General features: G+C 39.0%; 2 protein-coding genes across 2 annotated transcripts in view; both read left to right on the plus strand.

The window, feature by feature from the left end:
• Nucleotides 1-7,047, plus strand: part of LOC121389728 (filaggrin-like) — a 94,791-nt gene extending 87,744 nt beyond the window's left edge. Inside the window, exon 2 of the mRNA XM_041521379.1 lies at nt 6,987-7,047. Within this exon, the coding sequence (XP_041377313.1) occupies nt 6,987-7,047 (61 nt within the window). The remainder of the gene's footprint in view (nt 1-6,986) is intronic.
• LOC121390674 (G-protein coupled receptor dmsr-1-like) overlaps nt 1-9,720 on the plus strand; it is a 51,318-nt gene extending 41,598 nt beyond the window's left edge. Inside the window, exon 2 of the mRNA XM_041522547.1 lies at nt 6,987-9,720. Within this exon, the coding sequence (XP_041378481.1) occupies nt 7,127-8,269 (1,143 nt within the window). The 5' untranslated portion in view covers nt 6,987-7,126 and the 3' untranslated portion in view covers nt 8,270-9,720. The remainder of the gene's footprint in view (nt 1-6,986) is intronic.
• The last annotated feature ends 13,189 nt before the right edge of the window (nt 9,721-22,909 follow it).

A 22,909-nucleotide genomic window follows, 5' to 3' on the forward strand; every position in this document is an offset into this window, starting at 1 on the left:
GTAGTAGTGGTGGTGGTAGTAGTAGTGGTGGTGAGGGTAGTAGTAGTAGTGGTGGTGAGGGTAGTAGTAGTGGTGGTGAGGGTAGTAGTAGTGGTAGTAGTAGTAGTAGTGGTGGTGGTAGTAGTAGTAGTAGTGGTGAGAGGGTAGTAGTAGTGGTGGTGAGGGTAGTAGTAGTAGTGGTGTGAGGGTAGTAGTAGTAGTAGTGGTGGTGAGGGTAGTAGTAGTGGTGGTGAGGGTAGTAGTAGTAGTGGTGATGTGAGGGTAGTAGTAGTGGTGGTGAGGGTAGTAGTAGTAGTGGTGGTGAGGGTGGGGTAGTAGTAGTGGTGGTGGTGAGGGTAGTAGTAGTAGTGGTGAGGGTAGTAGTAGTGGTGAGGGTAGTAGTAGTGGTGGTGGTGAGGGTAGTAGTGGTGGTGAGGGTAGTAGTAGTGGTGTGTGAGGGTAGTAGTAGTAGTGGTGTGAGGGTAGTAGTAGTGGTGGTGAGGGTAGTAGTAGTGGTGAGGGTAGTAGTAGTAGTAGTAGTGGTGGTGAGGGTAGTAGTAGTGGTGGTGAGGGTAGTAGTAGTGGTGGTGAGGGTAGTAGTAGTAGTGGTGGTGAGGGTAGTAGTAGTAGTAGTGGTGGTGGTGAGGGTAGTAGTAGTGGTAGTAGTGGTAATAGTAGGTGGTGGTGGTAATAGTAGTAGTGGTGGTAGTAGTAGTGGTGGTGAGTGGTGGGTGGTGGTAGTAGTAGTAGTGGTGGTGCGGTAAAGTGGTAGTAGTAGTAGTAGTAGTTGTTGCTGTTGTTATTATTGTAGTAGTAGTTGTTTGTGTAGTATAGTAGTAGTAGTTATTGTAGTAATAGTAGTGGTTATTGTAGTAGTAGTAGTTGTTGTTGTTGTAGTTGTTGTAATGCGTGACTCATGTCATGTTGTAGTAAGTAAATCGTAGGTACTTATCATCGTGTTTAACTGTATATTTGTGTGAATTAGGTGATAATAAAATAAAATATGTCTGTTATTTTACTCGCTTCACTAATTGCATTTCTTAATAATTGCCATGTGTTCTAAAATATAATGAGAAAGGTTAGTACCTAGTTAATGGCGAAACTGGGCACATCACGGACGATTTGGAATAATTTCCTCATTATCTCCTCGTTTTCAGTTTTGTCATTGCAGGTTTTTAGTCTAAAGATGTTAATTGAGCACTTCTCATGGACGGGGTCCATTCGAAACTGGCGTATACCAATACACGTGACTGTCCTCGGTTTGCTCCCATTATAAGATGTGTTCACCAATAGAGACCTTTAAACATTGCGGTTACAATTTAAAGGGACTATCATGAGTTTGCAGCAATGTAAAGGAAGGAGATGTTTTATTTAACGACGCACTCAACACATTGTGTTTACGGTTATATGGCGTCAGACATATGGTTAAGGACCACACAGATATTGAGAGAGGAAACCCGCTGTCGTCACTTCATGGGCTACTCTTTTCGGTTAGCAGCAAGGGTTCTTTTATATGCACCATCCAACAGACAGGATAGTACATACCATGGCCTTTGATATACCAGTCGTGGTGCACTGGCTGGAACGAGAAACAGCCAAATGGGCCCACCAACGGGGATCGATCCTAAACCAACCGCGCATCAAGCGAGCACTTTACCACTGGGTTGCATTCCGCCTCCGAAGCAATGTAAAATGTTTCCGACTAATAAACTATTTTGACGACTAAAATGACACATAAATATATGTTCTTGTTTAGAATATCAGTTTGTGTATATTCAATGTCTTACTCTTAGTGTTGATATTTGTAAGTACAGTGTAGCCCAAATTGGATTCCGTATATTGCATGTAGTTTAAGTATATTCAGAGTGTTTCTGGTAGTCTTGATATTTGTAAGTACAGTGTAGCCCAAATTGGATTCCGTACATTGTTTTGTGTATATTCAGTGTCTTTCTTTTTGTAAGTGCAGGGTAGCCCAAACAGGATTCCGCATATTAGTTTGTGTATGTTCAATGTGTTTCTGGTAGTGTTGATATTTGTAAATACAGGGCAGCCCAAACTGGATTCCGTATATTAGTTTGTGTATATTCAGTGTGTTTCTGGTAGTGTTGATATTTGTAAATACAGGGTAGCCCAAACTGGATTCCGTATATTAGTGATTTCGTACATAAGAAACAATATAGATTAGGAAATATACTAGGACGACGAAACCACGTTTAATATACAACCTCTAATATTGTGATTAGAAAACTACATTTAATGTGTGATCACAGTTGTTAAAAACGTCTCTGTTGGTCGACGTCATCTTAATCGCCGACAACTGCAGATAATCCGTTTAAATGGGCTGTACTGAGTCTGCTTCCATTTTAAGATGTTTTCGATTAAAAATGCCTTTTTTAATAAGAATTTAAAATTGCATAAATTGTTTAAATACGTTTTCTTGATTAAAATACATACTGAAAAAAATTATATTACGAAGTCAAATAACACAAACGGCTGTAACAAAGATTAGCACTCGTCCGCCAATATTTTGGACAAGAATATTATTTAATACGTGGTTTGTGTTCCCAAAAAAGACTGTCCTAGTCTGGAACATCTTAACATGGCTATAAACGAGGACAGTCCCCCATAAAGACACGTATCTGTTTCGAATATCACAGTCTGTATATGCGATGTATTTTTCATCACCCTAATGGCTGTAGTAGCCCAAACATATTCTTATCTCCCAGTAGTTTCGTACTTGAGAACAATATATATTGGGATAGTAATATGAAGTTTGACCTACTACAAATATTAGAACGACCTGAAACCCATTGTGGATACAGCCACTGATATTCTAAATAAAACAAGTACCACAAATGTTTTAAATATTTTGTTAGATTGAATACATCCTCTACTCAATGTTTTGGCAGCATCTAGCCCGAGTACTCTGACTGTAAGAGAGCTAGGCGGATATTTGGACATAAATACGCTCTCATTACAGTCAGAGACCAAGCTATGTATTTTTTTGCAATTGCTGACAACCAAAAAGTTGGAAAAGATTTCCGCTCTAATACCACAACAATCCTATGTTTGACGTCAAATACCTTTACATCGATCATTTCGAGTTAATTGATTTAAAAAAATCAGATATTAATCACTAATACACACACTACAGCAAGAAACCCGACAGCACCCACATTCAGCTGAGCTTCGGCAAACTCCGGACAGCAGAATTCTAAGTTCGCCGACCTATATCGTGACATTGCGTCACATGATCACCCACTCAGCCATTCCGTCTTCCAGGGGCCGTCTCAAAACGACAAGTTTGTTTTGTGTAACGACACCACTAGAGCACATTGATTCACTAATCATCGGCTATTGGATGTCAAATATTTGGTAATTTTATCACTGTGTTAGAGAGGAAACCCTCTACATTTTATCATTAGTAGCAAGTGATCTTTTATATGCACCATCCCACAGACAGAATAGCACACACCACGGCCTTTGATATGCCAGAGTGGTACACATGCCAAGCAGGCATACGACTCGTAGATGAAATACTTTTTTCACCTTGAGAAAACGTGAATGTAATATTGTTTCTGTGTGTGTGTGTGTGTGTGTGTGTGTGTGTGTGTGTGTGTGTGTGTGTGTGTGTGTGTGTGTGTGTGTGTTTGTGTGTGTGTGTGTTTGTGTGCGTGTGTGTGTCTGTGTGTGTGTGTGGTTTGTGTGTGTGTGTGTGTGTGTGTGTCTGTGTGTGTGTGTATATGTGTGTGTGTGTATCTGTCTGTGTGTGTGTGTGTGTGTGTGAGTGTGTGTGTGTGAGAGTGTGTGTGTGTGTGTGTGTGAGAGAGTGTGTGTGTGTGAGTGTGTGTGTGTGTCTGTGTGTGTGTGTGTCTGTGTGTGTGTGTCTGTGTGTGTGTGTGTGTGTCTGTGTGTGTGTGTGTGTGTGTGTGTGTGTGTGTGTGTGTGTGTGTGTTTACTACTCTCTGTCGCTTTAGTGATTGTCCACAGCCCAGTGGTAAAGCGCTCACTTGATGCGTTGTCGGTCTGGGATCGATCCCCGTCGATGGGTCCATTGCGCTATTTCTCGCTTCACCCAGTGCACCACGACGGTAAATCAAGGGCCGTGGTATGTCTGTGGGATGGTGCCTATATATTTACAGTCAGAATACTCGGGCTAGGCAGCATCCAGCCTATGATGGTTAATCAAGATTAGTCGCATTCTGTTCAGACAATCTGTCTGAATATGCGATGTATTTAAAGCCACTTTCTCTTGATATACAGCAATTGTATGCTGCTGAAGGGTTGGTAGAAAATATCACCAAATAAATTAAAAGTTTGATTTCTCCCTGTTTTGGGATTTTCTTATAATAATATCTAAATATAGTTGTTAAAATGCTATATTAGTTGTAAATGTCTTTGAGTGACTGCGAACTTGAGACAGTCGCTAAGAAAATCAATAAAACACTAAGGATACGAACACCGGCAAAAACCAGACGAATAATCAAGCCCTAATCTAGCCGGCGAAATGGCGTTTTTTAACATTTAATAAACAAAACCCCGGCCTAAACCCTTCCATGCCTCATGAGTGCATACGTTATAAGTACAAACACTAATGCCAAAAATAAAATATTTCTAATGAATCAGTTTAATGAAAAGTTCCATACATTCCCAATATACTCAAACTGAGTAGTTTATTTGAATGACTAAACTTACATTTGAAGAGAGCCATGAATTTCAATGTGTACTCTTTGGAGTACAATAGGCACTTACAGCAAAATATGTCACGTGAAATCTGTTCTCTGCACTTCTAGAACTGTTACATTGTTCTAGTGTTGTGTTTATAAATTTGATGTGTTTTTTCTCTGATTGCAATACACATTAAATAAATCTGATGTTACAATTACTTTTGTACTGATGTGAGTACAACCTGATGTATGAGTACATTTAATACATACATACATATATATATATATATATATATATATATATATATATATATATATATATATATATATATATATATATATATATATATATTTCAAATAACCTTCAAAAGCGTTTTAGAATGGTGCTATGTTTATTCATAAACAAATAATTTTTCTGAATTCATGCTGTTTGTCACGGGCATTAAAGGGTTAACTTGGTGATGTGGGGTAAGTTTTGAGCTTGGTCACAGCTGGGTTCGTACCCCAGCACTGGCTCCAGCTTACAGTGAGTCCAGTGCTTGGAGGTTCAACTAACGTCACTACGCCGATTCCTCGCTCAATAGCCACTAATACTTAAGTTTGTTCTGTTTAACGACACTACTAGAGCACACTGATTAATTAATCATCGGTTATCAGATGTCAAATATTGGTCATTTGTACATATTATAGTCTTAGAAAGGAAACCTGCTACATGTTTTTCCATTAGTAGCAAGAGATCTTTTATATGCACCATCCTATAGACACGATAGCACATACCACGGCCTTTAATGCACCAGTGGTGGTGCACTGGCTGGAACGAAATCCACTAATAACTACCCAATCCTGTACTGATAGCTAAAGAGTGTGCCAAGACGACGTGCTTGAACCCTGACTGGATATAAGAATGAAAATAAATGATGCAAATAAAGAAAGAAAGAAGAAAATTTTTAAATCATAAAAGTAAATAGATCTGAAAACCCAAATGTTTGACATCCTATAGCCGATGATTAATAAATCAATGTGCTCTAGTGGTGTCGTTGACCAAAACAGACAAAGTTTTTTTTAGATCTGAAAACAATCGCTAAGTGATTACTGATTCTATTTACATGAGTATAAAATTACAAGTTAGTTTGCTTAAACTATAATAAAACAATATCTATGTTTACCAAAGAAAAAAGATCGCCCTCTATATGTATTTTTTACTTGTTAGCTTCGTTTGTTTGCTTGGTTTGGTTTGAGGTTTTTCAATGTTTGTTTGTTTGTTTGGGGTTGTTGTTGTTGTTGGTGTGTGTGTGTGTGTGTGTTTGGTTTTGCTACGGGTTTTTGTTGTATATTTACTTCTAATGAAAAGCATACACTATTTCAAAAGAGCGCAGGTATATATTATATTATCTGTTTGACAATAATTCATATACATTGGGTTTTTTCATTTTGATTTGGGCTGGATTTAGTTCAGTCCGTTGGGTTCTCGTCGAGCTGCTTGCGTCGCAGGATCGAACCACCTCGGTGGATCCATAAAACTGATTGTGTTTTTGATCGTTCCAGTGCACCACAACAGGTGGTTAGTGCTTCCCTGTCTGTGGGAAAGTGCATATATAAAAGATCCCTTGCTACCATTAGGAAAAATGTAGCTGTTTTCCTCTGATGACTATGTGTCAGAATTACCAAATGTTTGACATGCAATAGTCGATTATTAATTAATCAATGTGCTTTTGTGGTGTCGATAAACAAAACAAACAAACGTTAATTCTGATTTAATCCATTTTATTGCACTCAATCCAATTAATTATGTGGCATGACTTGCACAGTAGCGTGAATTGAGCCGTATCAATTTTGTTGGGCTACAAGTGACACGCTGCGAGAGGTTGTAAGACGTATTACTTCCTTGGGATATAAATGTCCGAACGACCAATCGCTTCCTCGTTTGTTGCCGGCTCACAATCAGTACAGAGAACAAAAACAATGGCACCAGCCAACAGATTGTCGAAGCGCGAAACCAATATTTACCACACTCTCACCTCTGTGTTCTGACATTACAGTTGGAGGAAAGTATCCTTTAAATAACTAACACGTATTAAGCTGCTTCATCAGATAGAATGTCTCAATCGTGCTAACTCTTCCACGATTATGGAGTATAGCCCCGAGAAAGCCGCCAAACTAAATTAATAAGAACATTTTGCATGATAGGAGTGGATTAGTAATATATAATACAATTCCGGTATCAGCTTCAAGTAAAATCGATCAAAATGGTTCGTAAGGACTCCTGATTGATGTGTAGCAATTGTGTACCATTTTCCGCTTGTTTGTTGATGATTAGATCTTATTTTTTGTCTATTTCAGGTCATTCTTCATCGCAGATCGTCTTATTGGTTATCCAGCTGGTGATCGGGCCTGCAGCTGAACACTGCTATTCAAAGACTGTGACGTCGGTGCGCGTATCGTCTAATTGGTGAAAGGTGTTTCAGTTCCCATAGTTAATCATGAGCTCTACTGAGTTTTCTTCAATGCCTTTGGAACTGAATTCTTCTTCCGTCCCGAACACCACTGTATCTACAATCTGTATCAATGACTTTGTAGAACCGCCGGCCACCCCTCTGGAGTTGTGGCAAAACTGGTACCAACCCATCCATGGATATGCCGCTCCGATAGTGTGTATCTTTGGTGTTGTTGCGAACACACTGAATTTCGTGGTTCTCACCAGTAAAAACATGCAGTCGCCAACAAATGTTATCCTTTCAGGCCTGGCGGTGTCGGACGGGTTAACAATGGCCGCATACTTTCCTTATGTGATTTTAAACTATCATGTATACATTTCCAAGCCATCTCCTCACTCCAACGCAAGTTTCTTGATGTTTTATGCCATAGTCAGTGTAATTGTGCATTCAATATCAATATGGTTGACTGTAGCATTGGCGTTGTTTCGGTATATATTCATTCGTTATCCGCGAAGAGGAACCAAACTATGCACTGTGTACAGAGCCAAACTCACCATCTTCATAGTTTCGGTCGTCACGGCCGTGGTGTGTATACCGAATTGCGTTATTTACACGCTTGAAAAATACGTCGAACCCCACTCCAACGAAACGAGTTGGTTCATCAACGTCAAGGAGACAACGTCGACGGAGATATTCGTTAAGAACCTCAACTTCTGGACGCAGGCCCTGCTAGTGAAGCTCCTGCCGTGCTTCATGCTGTCCATTCTGAGCATCTGCCTCGTGAACACGATGAAGGACGCCGAGAAGCGGCGCAAGAAGCTGCTCAACAAGACGAACAAAGTGAAAGGCGAGGACGAAACGAGGAGACACCGAAAGACGAACCGAACTACCCGGATGTTGCTCACTGTTGTCGTTTTGTTCCTTGTCACGGAGACGCCACAGGGAATACTCCAGCTGCTCAGTGGCATCATCGACGGCTTCTTCAATGACGTCTACCACCCCCTGGGTGATTTAATGGACATACTCGCGCTCATTAATAATGGTATCAACTTCGCCTTATACTGCACTATGAGCAAACAGTTTCGAGACACATTCATTAGGATATTCCTCAAGGACGTGTTACGGAGCGGCGACAAGCGAGGAACCGCTCTTGTAGCCACTCAAGCCACGAAAGACACGGATGTGTGATCACTGGTGCACCGGCGTGCCTGCTCGGATTAGGTCAACATTGTGTGCCTGTCTGTCACCCACTGATTGGAAATCAAGGTGATGCTCATATCACCTCTGTACAGTGTTGTAAAACTGTAGGCGACATTGACCGAGGTCGTGTTCGTACGTGGTGGAACTTCTTTGACACGTTTCATCTTGCCTATTTGTAAATAACATGTACATAATTATGCTGTTAATGGTGAATCCTTTTAACTTTGTGTTCCTTAAATGTTCAAAATGTGCATTAATATTTTATTTTATTTTTATGTTTCGTTTAATGTCTGAAGCTGGTACAGAAGATTTACGAGGACAGCGGAATATACTGTGAAGATATCAAGACAGGATCCAGGAATGTTCGGGTGCGGGGCGTGACATTAAAGTAATGTAGTTATGTGATGTTGGTAAATCACCGCACCTGGTTCACAGACAAAATGAATGACGAAAATAGGACGCAGGGCCCCTGAGTGCACACCTACAATAATGTTTGATTAATAAGTCCATCTGATATTAATCTAACCTGCAGTGTTACTTGGTTATCGTATTTTCATTGTCCACGCGTTTGTCACTGATCCTCAGTAAAGATTGTTGCTAACATCGTATTAAGGCCGTCTATATGCTGAGCCGCAATGATAAATGGACAGGTTTGATTTTATGAAACTATCAACTATATATTATCATGTTCAGTTTTACTTACATAGAATCAACCCACCACATTGTTATACTAATAAAATATATACCAAAATATCACAGGGAGCTAAATGTAAACTCTATTATTTAAAACTTGATCTGTTCACCGACCGTAATTCCTTCGTCAGACAGAATTGCTTGTGGTAATGCCGAAACTCCTAAATACTTTTATTACAGTGTGATATAATTATTTGAAATAAATTAGGAATTTAATGCTTCACAGCGCAGCATAACGAATCAATATTAACATTCGATGGTGGTAAGACGGTACCTCATTGGGAATGAGTTCACTTACGGTACGACTGGTAGGAGGATCGATTCCCCTCTATGGACGCATTGGTTCATTCCCGCCTCAGCAGTACCTCTCGGCTGGTGTGTAATAATGTATAGTCTGCGACGTCCAGTCTATGGGAATTTGTATATACACGATTCCTTGCAGCTACTCAATACGAGTAGTAGCATGTGTTTCGGTAACGGCTTTCTTTTCTCAATATCTCGACCAGTTGTCACACCAGCAGTACACTACACAACCATTAGCAGTGCTTTAACTGACCGTCAATGAAAACATTAAACAGCACCTATTTTGACTTGTAAGAGCAGGCCTATCATTCAATAATTACACTAACAATTGTTATTTAAATATTAATTTTTGTTTAAAGATAGACCTGATAAAATGTATTTTGGAAACCAATCTTTCATGTATAGTACTGTTCAGTTGGATACTGTTTTGACACATTGCACATTATGACAGTAGTGGTATACAGTGAGAGAGTTGGTATTATTACCCATATGGTTACAAATATCTCGGTACATGTCAAAGTGATACGTCCACTGGAATGCCATGTGGGACGTAACACTTTTGACGTCACACGATGACATCATCAATTGGCGCACTACAACCTTACAGGAACGTCAACGAAACGATAAATTTAGATCGATTATGGGTAATAAATAGGATATTAAACTCGCTACCATTTCGTATCATGTTTATGTCCTTCGTGAAATAATTTTCATTGTCACTCGCTGAAGCTTGTGACAATTGAAAATTATTTCACTCAGGACATAAACATAATACGAAATGGAAGCTCGTTTAATATCCTATAATTATTAAAGGCATTAAACGATGCTTACATGTGGAGCCATTTCCAAACTGCCTCTATTCGACATTGGATATCATTAACGAAGAGAATACTGTCTTCAATTTCTGTCAGCAGTAATGATTCTGCGACAAATGAGATGTTGATGGGCAGGGATTTTCTTTTCATTATTGTCTTTTTCTATTGGTTTTTTTTTTCTGTTCCCCCCCCCCCCCCCCCCCCTTTATAAAAAAAAAAAATCACCACATTGTTCAAAGCTACATGCAATATCGTGTAAATTGTTAATATATTAGCATCTAGAATAGATCATTAACTTTTGTGTTCTTGCTGTGCGCGTTGTTGTTAGTTTTCCATTCGAAGTTATTTACAACATAGGTCACATGCCATTACACTTCAGTGAAACTGTCACTTCGTGGTCCGACACTATCACGGATTATCATGTAAGAGATTATGTGGACTGCGCGCGACACTATCACGGATTATCGTGTCAGAGATTATGTGGACTGCGCGCGACAACGTTCAAAGCCATGTTGTTGTTGTTTTTTTCTTCTGCATCTTATTTTCAAAATGATACGGGAAATTCATAATTTTTTTGAAGAATCGATGACATTGATGATAGTGGGTCGTGTTCCAATCAGTTGCAGGTGTATGCTAGTTGTGAAATGGCATGATGTGTATCCAGGGTAGAGGAGAAAGTATATACGGAGTATACTGTTGCCTTTTAGGTGGGGTTTTTTTCCGAATATTTCTTTTTACTAGCCGTCGGGCATGCCAGTGAAAACATTTACTTGACCAAAGGTGAGAGAAACTGGGCGACAGGCAGACATTCTTATTTGTGGGGAAAAAACCATATAATCCTGATTAAGGGCAATGCGAGTCATAAATCACAGACGTTCATATCGGTTGAGAAAACATATAATACTGATTGCTTGACAATCTTATTCTTTGGCCAAAAACTAGTAAGATTGGTTGTCTCAATCATCAGCTAGTGTGTAATGTACATTTGACTATGTTCTAAATGACGCTATGATAAACTCATCGAAACAGGCCCATAGACCTTATTTATTATATCAAACCTAGTGACAGTGATATCGTAGGAAATACTTTTATAATTTTGACTATAAAATGACTTGATAAGTCGACGGTTCGTTTCCGAAATGGCTTTACATAGTGGGGCCATATTTGGCTTCCCCGTGATCATTGTTTGGGGACTAAAGTTTTAGGGTGAATTTAGAATCTTTTAGACCTTCAGACGAAATTTAGCCCCCGTGTACCTCTCAAAAGTTCCGGCTAACTCCACCAGAGGGCCAATTCCATGATTGCTGCCGGTGCCCATACTGGAAATAAAATCTCGGCATATTTATCTTAATATGTGAGTAAGAATCACGAATAAGGTCTCTATTCCCTTTAGACAGAGGGTGCCTATTTTGGTGGGCCTATTTTTGCAATCTGAGGTCATATTGACATTCATATCCAAGATGGCCGGTGTCCACCATATTGATAATTGCAGAACAGCAGGACTCATGAAATACATGAAGTATCTATTTGCACAAAAATCAGGATGTACTATATTTAAGTGAGTTAATTTTTGCAATTTCAGGTCATCTTCAAATTCAAGATGGCCGCGGTTCACAGTATTTAAAATAAGAACATACCAGAGCCCTTAAATTAAAAATAAATCAGGTGTATATTTACACCAAACGGGGGATTCGTAATCGTTTTGGTGTGGTAATTTTGGCATGGAAATCCAATATGGAGGGCGTGGCAACTCATTGAAACATTAAATTGCGCAGTATATTTTAAAATATTTTTATATACGCCGGAAGTGAAAATTAAGTACAGAAAAGTTCGTAATGTATGATTGGTGATAATTAAGACCTAGACTGTTTACAAAAAATAACTGTTATAATATATGTACTGAATGTTCCAACAAATAATGTTCATAATGTTGCAAACGGCACCTCATTTTTCACTGACCTAGTTGCAGTCAAGATCAACAAAAATGGGTTCTGTTGATAAAGGAATGGCAGAATTGAATGACGGGGAGGTAACTGGCAACGTTATCTGAGAGAGGCTCGCAAATGTTTTAAGGCCATTCATTAATTTAGTGGAGTTAGGAAGAGATGATCCAAGGTGGTGCAGTTGAGCTCGACGTTCCACATACTCCTACTGTAGACTAGACTTCTTAGTATGACCTGATAGACCAGAGTTAATTTCGCATTCAATCATGTTATGTTTTAATAAATAGGATGGTCGCCTGTCTCTTGGCCAAGGAGTTTCAACTCTTGTATTCTTGTTCAGTTATAACAAACTGAGAGGCATTACTGTGGAGGCATTACTCATCAAACTTGCCATGGACAACGGACTACTTTTCTAATGTTCTATCGAATCTTGGTGTACAATGTTTCTGACAGTAAAGGACGTTCCATCATGACAACGTGTCATGAGGCTGAAGTAGATATAACTCTGCACCACTGATGTCAGCATTCATCAACAGTAAGGATACTCATATGTTAATGCATAAACAGCCAGCCTATATACATCACGTCATTCCTGCATGTTCTATATCTAAAGGTCCAAACATATGGAGATCACTTTGTAACGCAATAATGACCCCAGTTATCACCATCGCCCTATAGTACTGGTCATCACTGGATCTGATATTAACTGTCGTATCTCTATTGAAACCATGAATGTCCGTAACACCTTTGATATGAACTAGCTGCAAAGAAAAAGCTTGAAATGTCGCACTGTTCGCACTCCTATGAACATCCAGTACCCAGATGGTAACAGATGTTGATAGTTCAGAATCAGTATCTGTTCTCTTCAGTTTAGTCAGATAGACTATTTGTCAGTTATGACCTATCGTACATTACCTTTGTTCATTGAATTTACAGTTTCAGTAGACATAAACACTTATGTTTAAATGTATTGCGCTTTCCATTAGGTCAATACAGCTGCCACGCCATCCATATTCTATTTCAAGGTATAAATGGCATCAGATTGTAAAAACGACTTATAAATGAATTGTGAATGCCCTGTTTAGTGGGAAGAGAGACCTCATTTATTATTCTATCTCGGTTAGATCAAGGGCTGGAGCATGTTATCATTTTAAATACCACGAACAACAGTTAGCTTGGATTTAAAAACCAAGATGATCTCAAATTGCACAAATAACCTAACCAGTGTACATCCACTTTTCAGTATAAAAAAACACTATTCACGTATGACATATTGTCATATCTCAAATATTTTAACAGCTCTGACGCTTTCTTATTATCAATGTGGTGGGCAACGGCCATGATGGATTTCAATATCAAGGTGGCTTCAAATTTCGATTAAGCACTCCCGTGTAATGGCAATAAACACCTTATTTGTGATTCTAACTCACACATTAAGTGAGATATGGCGATTTTGTATTTTCAGTATGGCCGCTGGCGGCCATCATGTATTTGGCCACCTGGTGGAGTTAGGTATCACTATACAGTTCACTTCCGGGTGAGAGTTCCTAATTGTGACATATGTTGTGATTCACATATTCACTTCTAGGAATTGGTGACGAATTAAAACAATCTGTATGTTTAATGGTAAGCCTTTTGGCTGTATTTTGCTCATATTATTTTGTAATACTGTGCATTGACCTTTTGGAACATGGGTGTTTAGCGGTATAGCCGGCCAAAGTGAATCGGTTAATGGACCACCTGTTCGTACCGGCACTACATCCAGACACAGTCATATAGCAAAAAAACTGAGACGGAATGTTTTTAATTGTGGAGTAAAAATAAATGCCTCTGTAATGTATGTTCGCAATGGTGTATGTTGTTAGTGCCAATAAGAACCCGTTCTTTTGTCAATCTTCATTTGAAGTTGGCCAATTTAACATGAAGTTTAATGGCAGATGGCATCTCTTGTAGTGATACTTTAGCCGGAACTTTCGAGAGGTATATGGGGGCTAAAGGTCCAATAGATTTTAAATCCATTCTAAAATTCTGGTCCCCGAAAAATTGACACGAGGCAGCCAAACATGACCTCACTAACATTTAAAAATTCATGTGTTCGTGATAAAATGTACAATTAATCTTTACATTTGTTTGCACACGTCATATGGACTCAGGATTCAAATTTGCCTCGACTGATGTCTGAAGCTGACGAGCAATGTTACGGACAGAGCGCTATGGCCAGTATTACATGTTAACTTCATTTTACAAAACAGTCACGGAGCCTAATAGTTTAGCAACTGTTTGTGCCTTGTAAATATGTCTGGGTTTTTACAAATATTTGGCTGCTTGTTAGTGTTTGTGTTATTGTTGTCACTGTTGTGGTTACCATTGTTGTTTGTTACTGGGTGCTGTTAGGTCTGTTTGATTAGTTATGTCATGATTTTCATGCTGCATAATGAATGTCTTCACATTTACAAACAAAATGAAAAAATAACGTGTTTTTCATCTGACAGTGACACCAAATATAATGAAAATAAATTATGTAGAACTGTTTGTTTTTTCTTCAGTGTGTTCTTGTATTCACGTATGTTCATTATCACATATACTGCAGAGTGAAACTAGCAATACGTCATCGTCCACGGACACGTCTGCATGCCACCGGTGGGGCAGAATATGTTTACCTTTCGCGAACACCTAATTTCACTGTTTTGACAGTGATTTACGAGTGCATGTCATCACAGCTGTACATATTCCGATGAGCTCTCTCCGATGCTAGTCGTGATTAGGTAACTGGTCTGAGAGTGGCAGTCCTCTTTGTGGCATGCAAGAAAGATGGAACCTCTTCGGGAGTGACTGTGCTCATCTGGACGAGGCAGTAGATAGAGATTTTTGAATCAACCATTATTTTGCCAAATGTCCATTCGACTTTGTATTTTTCAGAGATACTACTTTGATCACATATTACTGTTTTGTCGTTCCTCTCTCGCTATCTGAACCAGTCGTCAAATAGACGTAGATGCAACATGTGTGTCGTTAAAACAATATCTTATTATGTTTCTCCCGTCGTTATCATTGATGTATTGTTAAAGTAACCAATAGTAAACGGCCACTATCACTTATTACAACGTTGTGTATTTTCCGTTAGGTGAATCAGGCGCATGCTGATTGGTATAGTGCTACTAGTATGGAAATGCCATAGACTGGCCATATTTCATACCGCAGAAGTACCATATTTGCAAGGCTAACCTCACAGCAAGAAATGGACAGACGATCGACTGGACAGTTTATTAGTTACTGAGAGGCATAAATAACGCAATGTTTATTTTGCTCATATTTTGTTATAGAAATGTTAGATCAGCTATATTAAGCATGCACACAAATGACATATCGGTACCAACTGTAACAGAAAGATCATATCGTTCAAATCGGAGATGGGGGGGGGGGGGGGGATTAATACAAACAAACAAAAAGCACAACGGTATATTTTTGTCAAGTTAACTGTCTATACCTGCTTAAATGAGAAATGAAGACCTAATAGACTGCTACTAGATTGTTGCCCCGGAAAACGATGAAACGTAGGTATCATAATAGTGTTCTGTACTGATGCAGTATGCATTATTTTAGAGCTGTCACAACTCCTACATAACGCCACACTATGGTTAAATATTTGGATTAGCTGGTTTGACCAACATACGTAATGTATAATTTGTGCGATGTTAACATGCAGTGTGTGTGTGTGTGTGTGTGTGTGTGTGTGTGTGTGTGTGTGTGTTGTGTGTTGTGTGTGTGCGTAATCATGATCATATACCACAGAGGTTTCGAGCATGTCCGTCCCGGGTTCCGCCTCAGGATAGCCGGAAACCCAACCCGGGACGGATAACATGCAGTGGAATATTATTTTTTTCCCTGTCATTGGATATGTAAACGAAATATTTGGGGTTTCCCCCATGATAATTAAGATGAGACTCACGCCATATGTTCCATATATGACACGAAGGAATATTGCATTTACTGCTGTTATTGTGAACCCCACAAATTGCACGAAAGTGTAATTCTTACAATCAAAATGGAATTTAGATGAAATTATTCATTACGATGATTGTGAATATGACAGTGATACAAGACTGTATTGAAAGTAATGTTAGCTCAGCTTCATCTTCATTAAATGTGTCGTGATATTTAAAATTGGAACAAGATGTCTGACCAATTTCCCAACACGGAACCAGCTAACATTATGTTCCTCTCTCCGAGTACTTAAAGACGTCAGTTTCAGATGCAGGGCCAGAAGAGGGCTCCAATGTATTCTTACATCATCCAAACTATATATCACGTATTTTGATAAACCAAAATAGCTAACTATATATTGCATTACGTACGACTTCACACGAACTTCAGTGGATTGATACTGGGTTAACACAGGATACTTCTGACAGGTGGCATCATCTACTTAGTCTTCGACTCTCATTTAAACAACTACAGGCATATGTTGAAGACTTTGGTATGAGAGGTAGTCATAACACCATCCTCGTGACGTTTCGAAATCCAGAGTCAGTGAGATGAATAAAATAAACTAGTTAATGTCACACATTGCCAGAAGATGGTTTCAGTTAGAAAGTGTGTAGGTCATTGAGTCATTCCAGGCGATTTTGTACCCGGACCACAGACGAGAGACAAAGACGTCGACAGTACGGAAGTTACAGACTTCACACAGACAATCCATGGAGAAAACATGTGTCCATTATCCATTATTCATCACCACTAATATTTTGTTAGTCAATGAGCACCATCTTACGACCAATTCTACATCCACATACACCTCACTCAGCAACTAAGTACAGTACCACAATACGCATATGTATAAAACATTTGCAGGACATTCTTTCCTAGAAACACCTATGTAATATACTAACATCAGTAATCTTACACCTAAAATTGTAATTATTGGTGCAATACCTAACGATTTGTCTGTACGTGTAACTGATCAAATGTTCGTACGTGGCGCTCCTGAAGTATGCAAATAATAATAATAATAATAATAATAATAATAACTGTTAAAACTTTAACACGTCAAAACCCAATGCATTAAAGGGACATTCCTGAGTTTGATACAATTTTTAAGATGTTATCGACTAACAGAGACTTTTTAACGATTGTAATTACATATTCAATATATGTTTCTGCATAAAATATTAGTGGCTGTATATTAAACGTGTTTCTAATAGTTCTAATATTTATATTAGGTTAAATTTCATCTTATTTCTTAAAAAAAAAAAAAATCGTACGTATGAATTGATTTGAAGACAAAATCCAGTTTGGGCTTCTTACATATAATTATTAAGACGACCACAAACACATTGAATATACACACACTGATATTCTAAACAAGAAAATATATTTAATATGCAACTTTAATCGTAGAAATATTGTATTAGTCGGAAACATCTTACAATGCAGCAAACTCAGGAATGTCCCTTTAAATAACTAGTTGGATAATTTTCGCTTTTGAAGCAACTTGGCTGAAATATTATTTTTCCATACGTTTAACATTTATATTTGTGGGTGTAATGCGAAGAATGATGAAATATATAACGTGGTACATGATACCTATATGCATTTCATATGTATTTAGCGATAAAATAGCCGCCCTCTTAAAGTCACCATGGCGGCCTTACCCGCGTCATTTAAAGTATGGGACCAAAGTGTTTCAATAGTGGAGCATAACAAAGAGCACACACAGGTAAATATATCCGCCAGGTCAGCTCTTAAGAGTATTTACTAAGCCATCAGTTTTCTTCTGAAGAAAACAGAATTTGAATTACTACTAAAACGTATTGTTTGTCCACCAACACAAGGTGTACGCCTCTGTTCTATGACCCACATTTAGTCACTGCACAGTTCGGAGGAAATACCCGGGAAGGACGTATCTGGGTTTGCCAACACAATTCTCGTCCTGAATCCAAATAGGAAGCCTATATATCGACAAAGAATTTATCTCTAACACTAACTTGCCATACACGCCACAGCTAACATCCATCGATTGTGTTCAATAGTACCGATGAACAAAACCTACCTTTGTTGGACCTCAGTTTTGACAAAACGCATTCTTCACACGTGTGAAAAATGAGGTACTATCAACGAGGTCCATGTGATACATGTTATTCTTCTAATATGCACATGATCAGTATATATCGCATGCACCCAACGATTTGACATCTTCACCCATATATAACAGTTAAATGGCGACACTCACGACAGGTTTAATTAATAGTTTCTGCCCGTGAAATTAAACAAATATGGAGAAGCAGTTACGGGCTAAGTTGAGCTGAGGGTCGTCTAAAATGGCATGTCAATGGCGGCATAAAGCAGAGGTCACAACAGTCACTATAGACGAGAAGCACGTCAGCCCAAGTTCATTGTAAGAGTGTAAATAGCCACACGTTATGGACGACGTGACCACACACGACGAGGTAACGACTTGTATGAACTCGCCAACCTTCAGTCCTTAACATTGGTCACCACAACAATGCACTTTCAGTTACAAACAAAAAGTTTGTTTCTTTAACGACACCAAATTTACTGCATATTGATTTAGTAATCATCGGCTACTGGATCTCAAACATTTCGTATCTAGATATCTCTGACAGAATTATATATAGTGGAAATGTGCTTTTGACACAAAATGACACAATGTTTTTTTCTGGAGGAAATGATACACACAGAACCCCTATTACAACGGTACTTTATAGCCAAAACATTTTGTTTTGAAAACAAATAAGCGAAAGAGAGCGAATCTTAATTCCCACTTTCCTGGGAGGTTTTTTTGTTGGTTTGTTTTGGTTAACGACCCCACTAGATCACATTGATTTAGTAATCATCAGCTATTGGATGTCAAACATCTGGTAATTTTGACATATAGTATTAGAGAGAAAACCTGCTTCTTGTTTTCATTAGTAGCAAGGGATCTTTTATATGCACCATCCCTCAGGCCTTTGATATACCAGTCGTGGTGTACTGGCTGGAACGATAATTAGCCCAATGGGCCCACCGACGGGGATCGATCCCACACCGACCACGCATTAAGCGAGCACTTTATCACTGGGCTACGTCCAACCCCAATAAGTAAGAGAGATGGAATCTTAATTCCCACTTTCCTGGACGTATGCCAGATATTCAATATATTGATCGTTATCATTCTGACGTATTTTCCACTCCATACGTAATTATTGCATAGTGTTCTTGTGTTGCCAACTTGTCCTTTGATTTAATTGTATCTTTCACTTCTAAACCCACCCTTCATCCTGACACAAGTATGCGCATACGTACATTTCATGTGTAACTGAAAGTTCATACTAAATATAATTCAATACGTCTTTATACATGTTGAGTTACTTGTCATACATTACTTATATATCGCAACAGATTTAGGCAACCTGGAATTATTTAATAATAGTAACATATTTTAATATTCAAAAATGTCATTCATAAACGTTCGTATGGGTTAATCTTTTGCACACATTTTCTTACATTGCTTAATTATGTTTCCGTGAAATAAAAGGCATAGCAAGGTTTTTGTAACGGCTTTCTATTGATTACTAGTGTCTAACTATATACCTGAACCTGCTAACAGCGTTAGGTCTTTAGATAAAAATTATACACAAACACTCGCTGACTTTGTTATAGTAGAGAACATTTTCTTTTAATTTTATCCTTTACTTTATCATTACTGTCATTATTAAATCTATATTGTTCTGGAGTTTTATATAAACACTCTTTTGTTACAGATGGTTAGAATAAAAAGGAAATTGATTTAAGAACATATATTTTTTCAAAATTACGTTGCTTTTACTTTTTTTTTTTACTTGCTTTCTTTCTTGTTCGTGAATCTAAGCTGGACGATATTTTTCGATACCATATTTGATCGTAACCTTTAACCACTCGGGTGGTGGTTCATATATCGAAACCAGCTCGGATCAGATGGTGATATTTAAAAAATACCGCATCTAAATACTTGTAGACAAGCGTAATAAACATTCCGGATATTCCCCAACAGTGATATTAATTCAATACTTCATATAGATGAAATCATGTTGATTTTACATTCGTCCGATAATATTCTCTTTCGTAGTAAGGCTTCTGTGATCTATCTGTGAGAGTTTTGAAAGGCGCCGAGTCTCTACAGTAAATACGTTTCAAGGGAATTATCAACGAGAGCCTTCCCGACAGTACGAGGTCACTTATTCAGCCTAGGGCATTATTTAATGGAAATGTGACACTTGGAATATGCATTGCCGTCACTACATATCTTAGCTGAGCACACACACCCTGGTAACAAGTAATACCTTCAACAGTATTATTTGTATGTATTACTTTTAATATTACATTATTATGTAATGTGTACATAACTGTACGCAATGTACAGGCAAAAGTCGTAATATCGATGGTACAGGGATGAGCGAAATAGATGGAGATGACATATATCGAGATAAAAGAGATCGAGATAACGATGTTTGGCTGCATTTGCCTTTCCACTACAGGGAACACGTTTCATTCCCTGCTACAGCAGACTGTTCAGGAGTTAAACTATTGCATAAGCCGAAGGTTGAACGACTTCTCCTAGGAGGAGATGGTTGCTTAAGTCTCATTGCATTGTCTATTTCCACACGAACATTTGTTATTCAGCACAAAACATTGCCTGTCGGATGTGAAGAACAGTTCTGTTGTTTGACGCAGTTCGTGTCTCTGTTTGCACGGCAGAGGGCAGTGAGAACCTGCCAACGGAGAGGCGGACGCTAGTGTGACACGTGTGTGGCGCGGGGAGGTCGACGGGCTGGTACTAGCGTCATGGTGGTATATTGTATAAATATCCACCGTTGTCACCTACTAATAGCTTCACTTATTACTGTGTGTCACATAATTAATAAAATTTAAAAAAAAAAAAATAATTTTCCAATTCCAGCAGTCACCTGTTACTGCAATCACAGCAACCACGTTACTGCAATCACACAATTACTTGTTACTGCAATCATACAACCATGTTACTGCAATCATACAACCATCTGTTTCTCCGTCACACCAACCACCTCTTACTGCAATCACACTAACCATGTGTTACTGCAATCACAGCAACCACCTGTTTCTGCAGTCATAGCAACCAGCTGTTTCTGCAGTCATAGCAACCAGCTGTTACTGCAGTTACAGAAACCACGTGTTAATGTAATCATAGCAACCACGTGTTACTGCCCCTCCAACAACGTGTTAATGCAATCATAGCAACCACGTAACTGCAAGCATAGCAACCACGTGTTACTTCCCCTCCAACCACGTGTTAATGCAATCATAGCAACCACGGTACTGCAATCATAGCAACCACGTGTTACTGCCCCTCCAACAACGTGTTAATGCAATCATAGCAACCACGTAACTGCAATCATAGCAACCACGTGTTACTTCCCCTCCAACCACGTGTTAATGCAATCATAGCAACCACGTTACTGCAATCATAGCAACCACGTGTTACTGCAGACATGGCAACCATGTGTTACTGCAATCACAGCAACCGCCTGTTACTGCCGTCACGCCAACCACATGTTACTGCAATCACAGCAACTACCTGTTACTGCAGTCATAGCAACCATTACTGCTATCATAGAAACCACCTGTTATTGCAATCTTGGCATCCACGTGTTACTGCCGTCACGCCAACTACGAGTTACTGCCGTCACGCCAACCACATGTTACTGCAATCATGGCAACCACCTGTTACTACAGTCAAGCTAACTACGTGTCACTGCAATCAGAGCAACCACCTGTCACTGCCGTCACGCCAACCATATGTTAATGCCATCATGGCAACCACCTGTTACTGCAATCACGCTAACCATGTCTTACTGCAACCACAGCAACCACGTGTTATCGCAATCATAGGAACCACGTGTTTCTGCAATCATAGCAACCACCTGTTACTGTCTTCACGTCAACCACGTGTTACTACGAACCAAGTATAACACATTAGCCCAAGAGACCACGCATCTGCAAATAATAAGAAATTTGGGAATGTAGCCCAGTGGTAAAGCGCTCGCTTGGTGCGCGATCGTCTAGGATGGGTCTCCGTCGGTGGGCCTGTTGGACTATGTATCGTTTCAGACAGTGCAGCACGACTGGTATATCAAAGGCCGTGGTATGTACTATCCTGTATATGGGATGGTGCATATAAAATATCCCTTGCTATTAATGGAAATAATGTAGCGGGTTTCCTCTCTAAGACTATACGTCAAAAAATATCAAATGTTTGACATCTAATAGCCGATGATTAATAAATCAATGTGCTCTAATGGTGTCGTTAAACAAAAAGTAATTTAAACGTTATATACCTGATACTAGAGATAATAATGGATTACACGTCTATCACGTACAAGATACCGGCCGAATGATCCAGGTTAGGTACGAACAGATCCTGCCATTTGTCGTTAGGAGTTAAGTAAATATTTTGTGCCAGTTAATCTTTTTTCTTTTTTTTCTTTTTACAAACATGGAATAATAGTTAATTTGCCAGTCACGTTAATGCATTATGGATTAATTTAAAGAATGCATTGGAAAATGTAGATTCATGGAAAAATAATTAACTCGCCCCTTTGAGGCTCGTGAATTATTTTTCAGGAATCCAAGTTCCTTGTACTTTGTAATCAACCACGCAATACTGCAATCGTGGTAATCAGACACCACTTCAATTACATGAATTACTCAACCAGGGCCCGAACGTCCGTGGAATGACAAACCAGGAACCGAACGCCTGTGGAATCACACAACCATTGCCCGAACGCCCGTGGAATTACACAACCAGGGCCCGAACGCCCGTGGAATCACACAACCAGGGTCTGAACGCCCGTGGAATCACA

The sequence above is a fragment of the Gigantopelta aegis genome, chromosome 15, assembly GCF_016097555.1.
Source record: "Gigantopelta aegis isolate Gae_Host chromosome 15, Gae_host_genome, whole genome shotgun sequence".
NCBI classification, from domain to species: domain Eukaryota; kingdom Metazoa; phylum Mollusca; class Gastropoda; order Neomphalida; family Peltospiridae; genus Gigantopelta; species Gigantopelta aegis.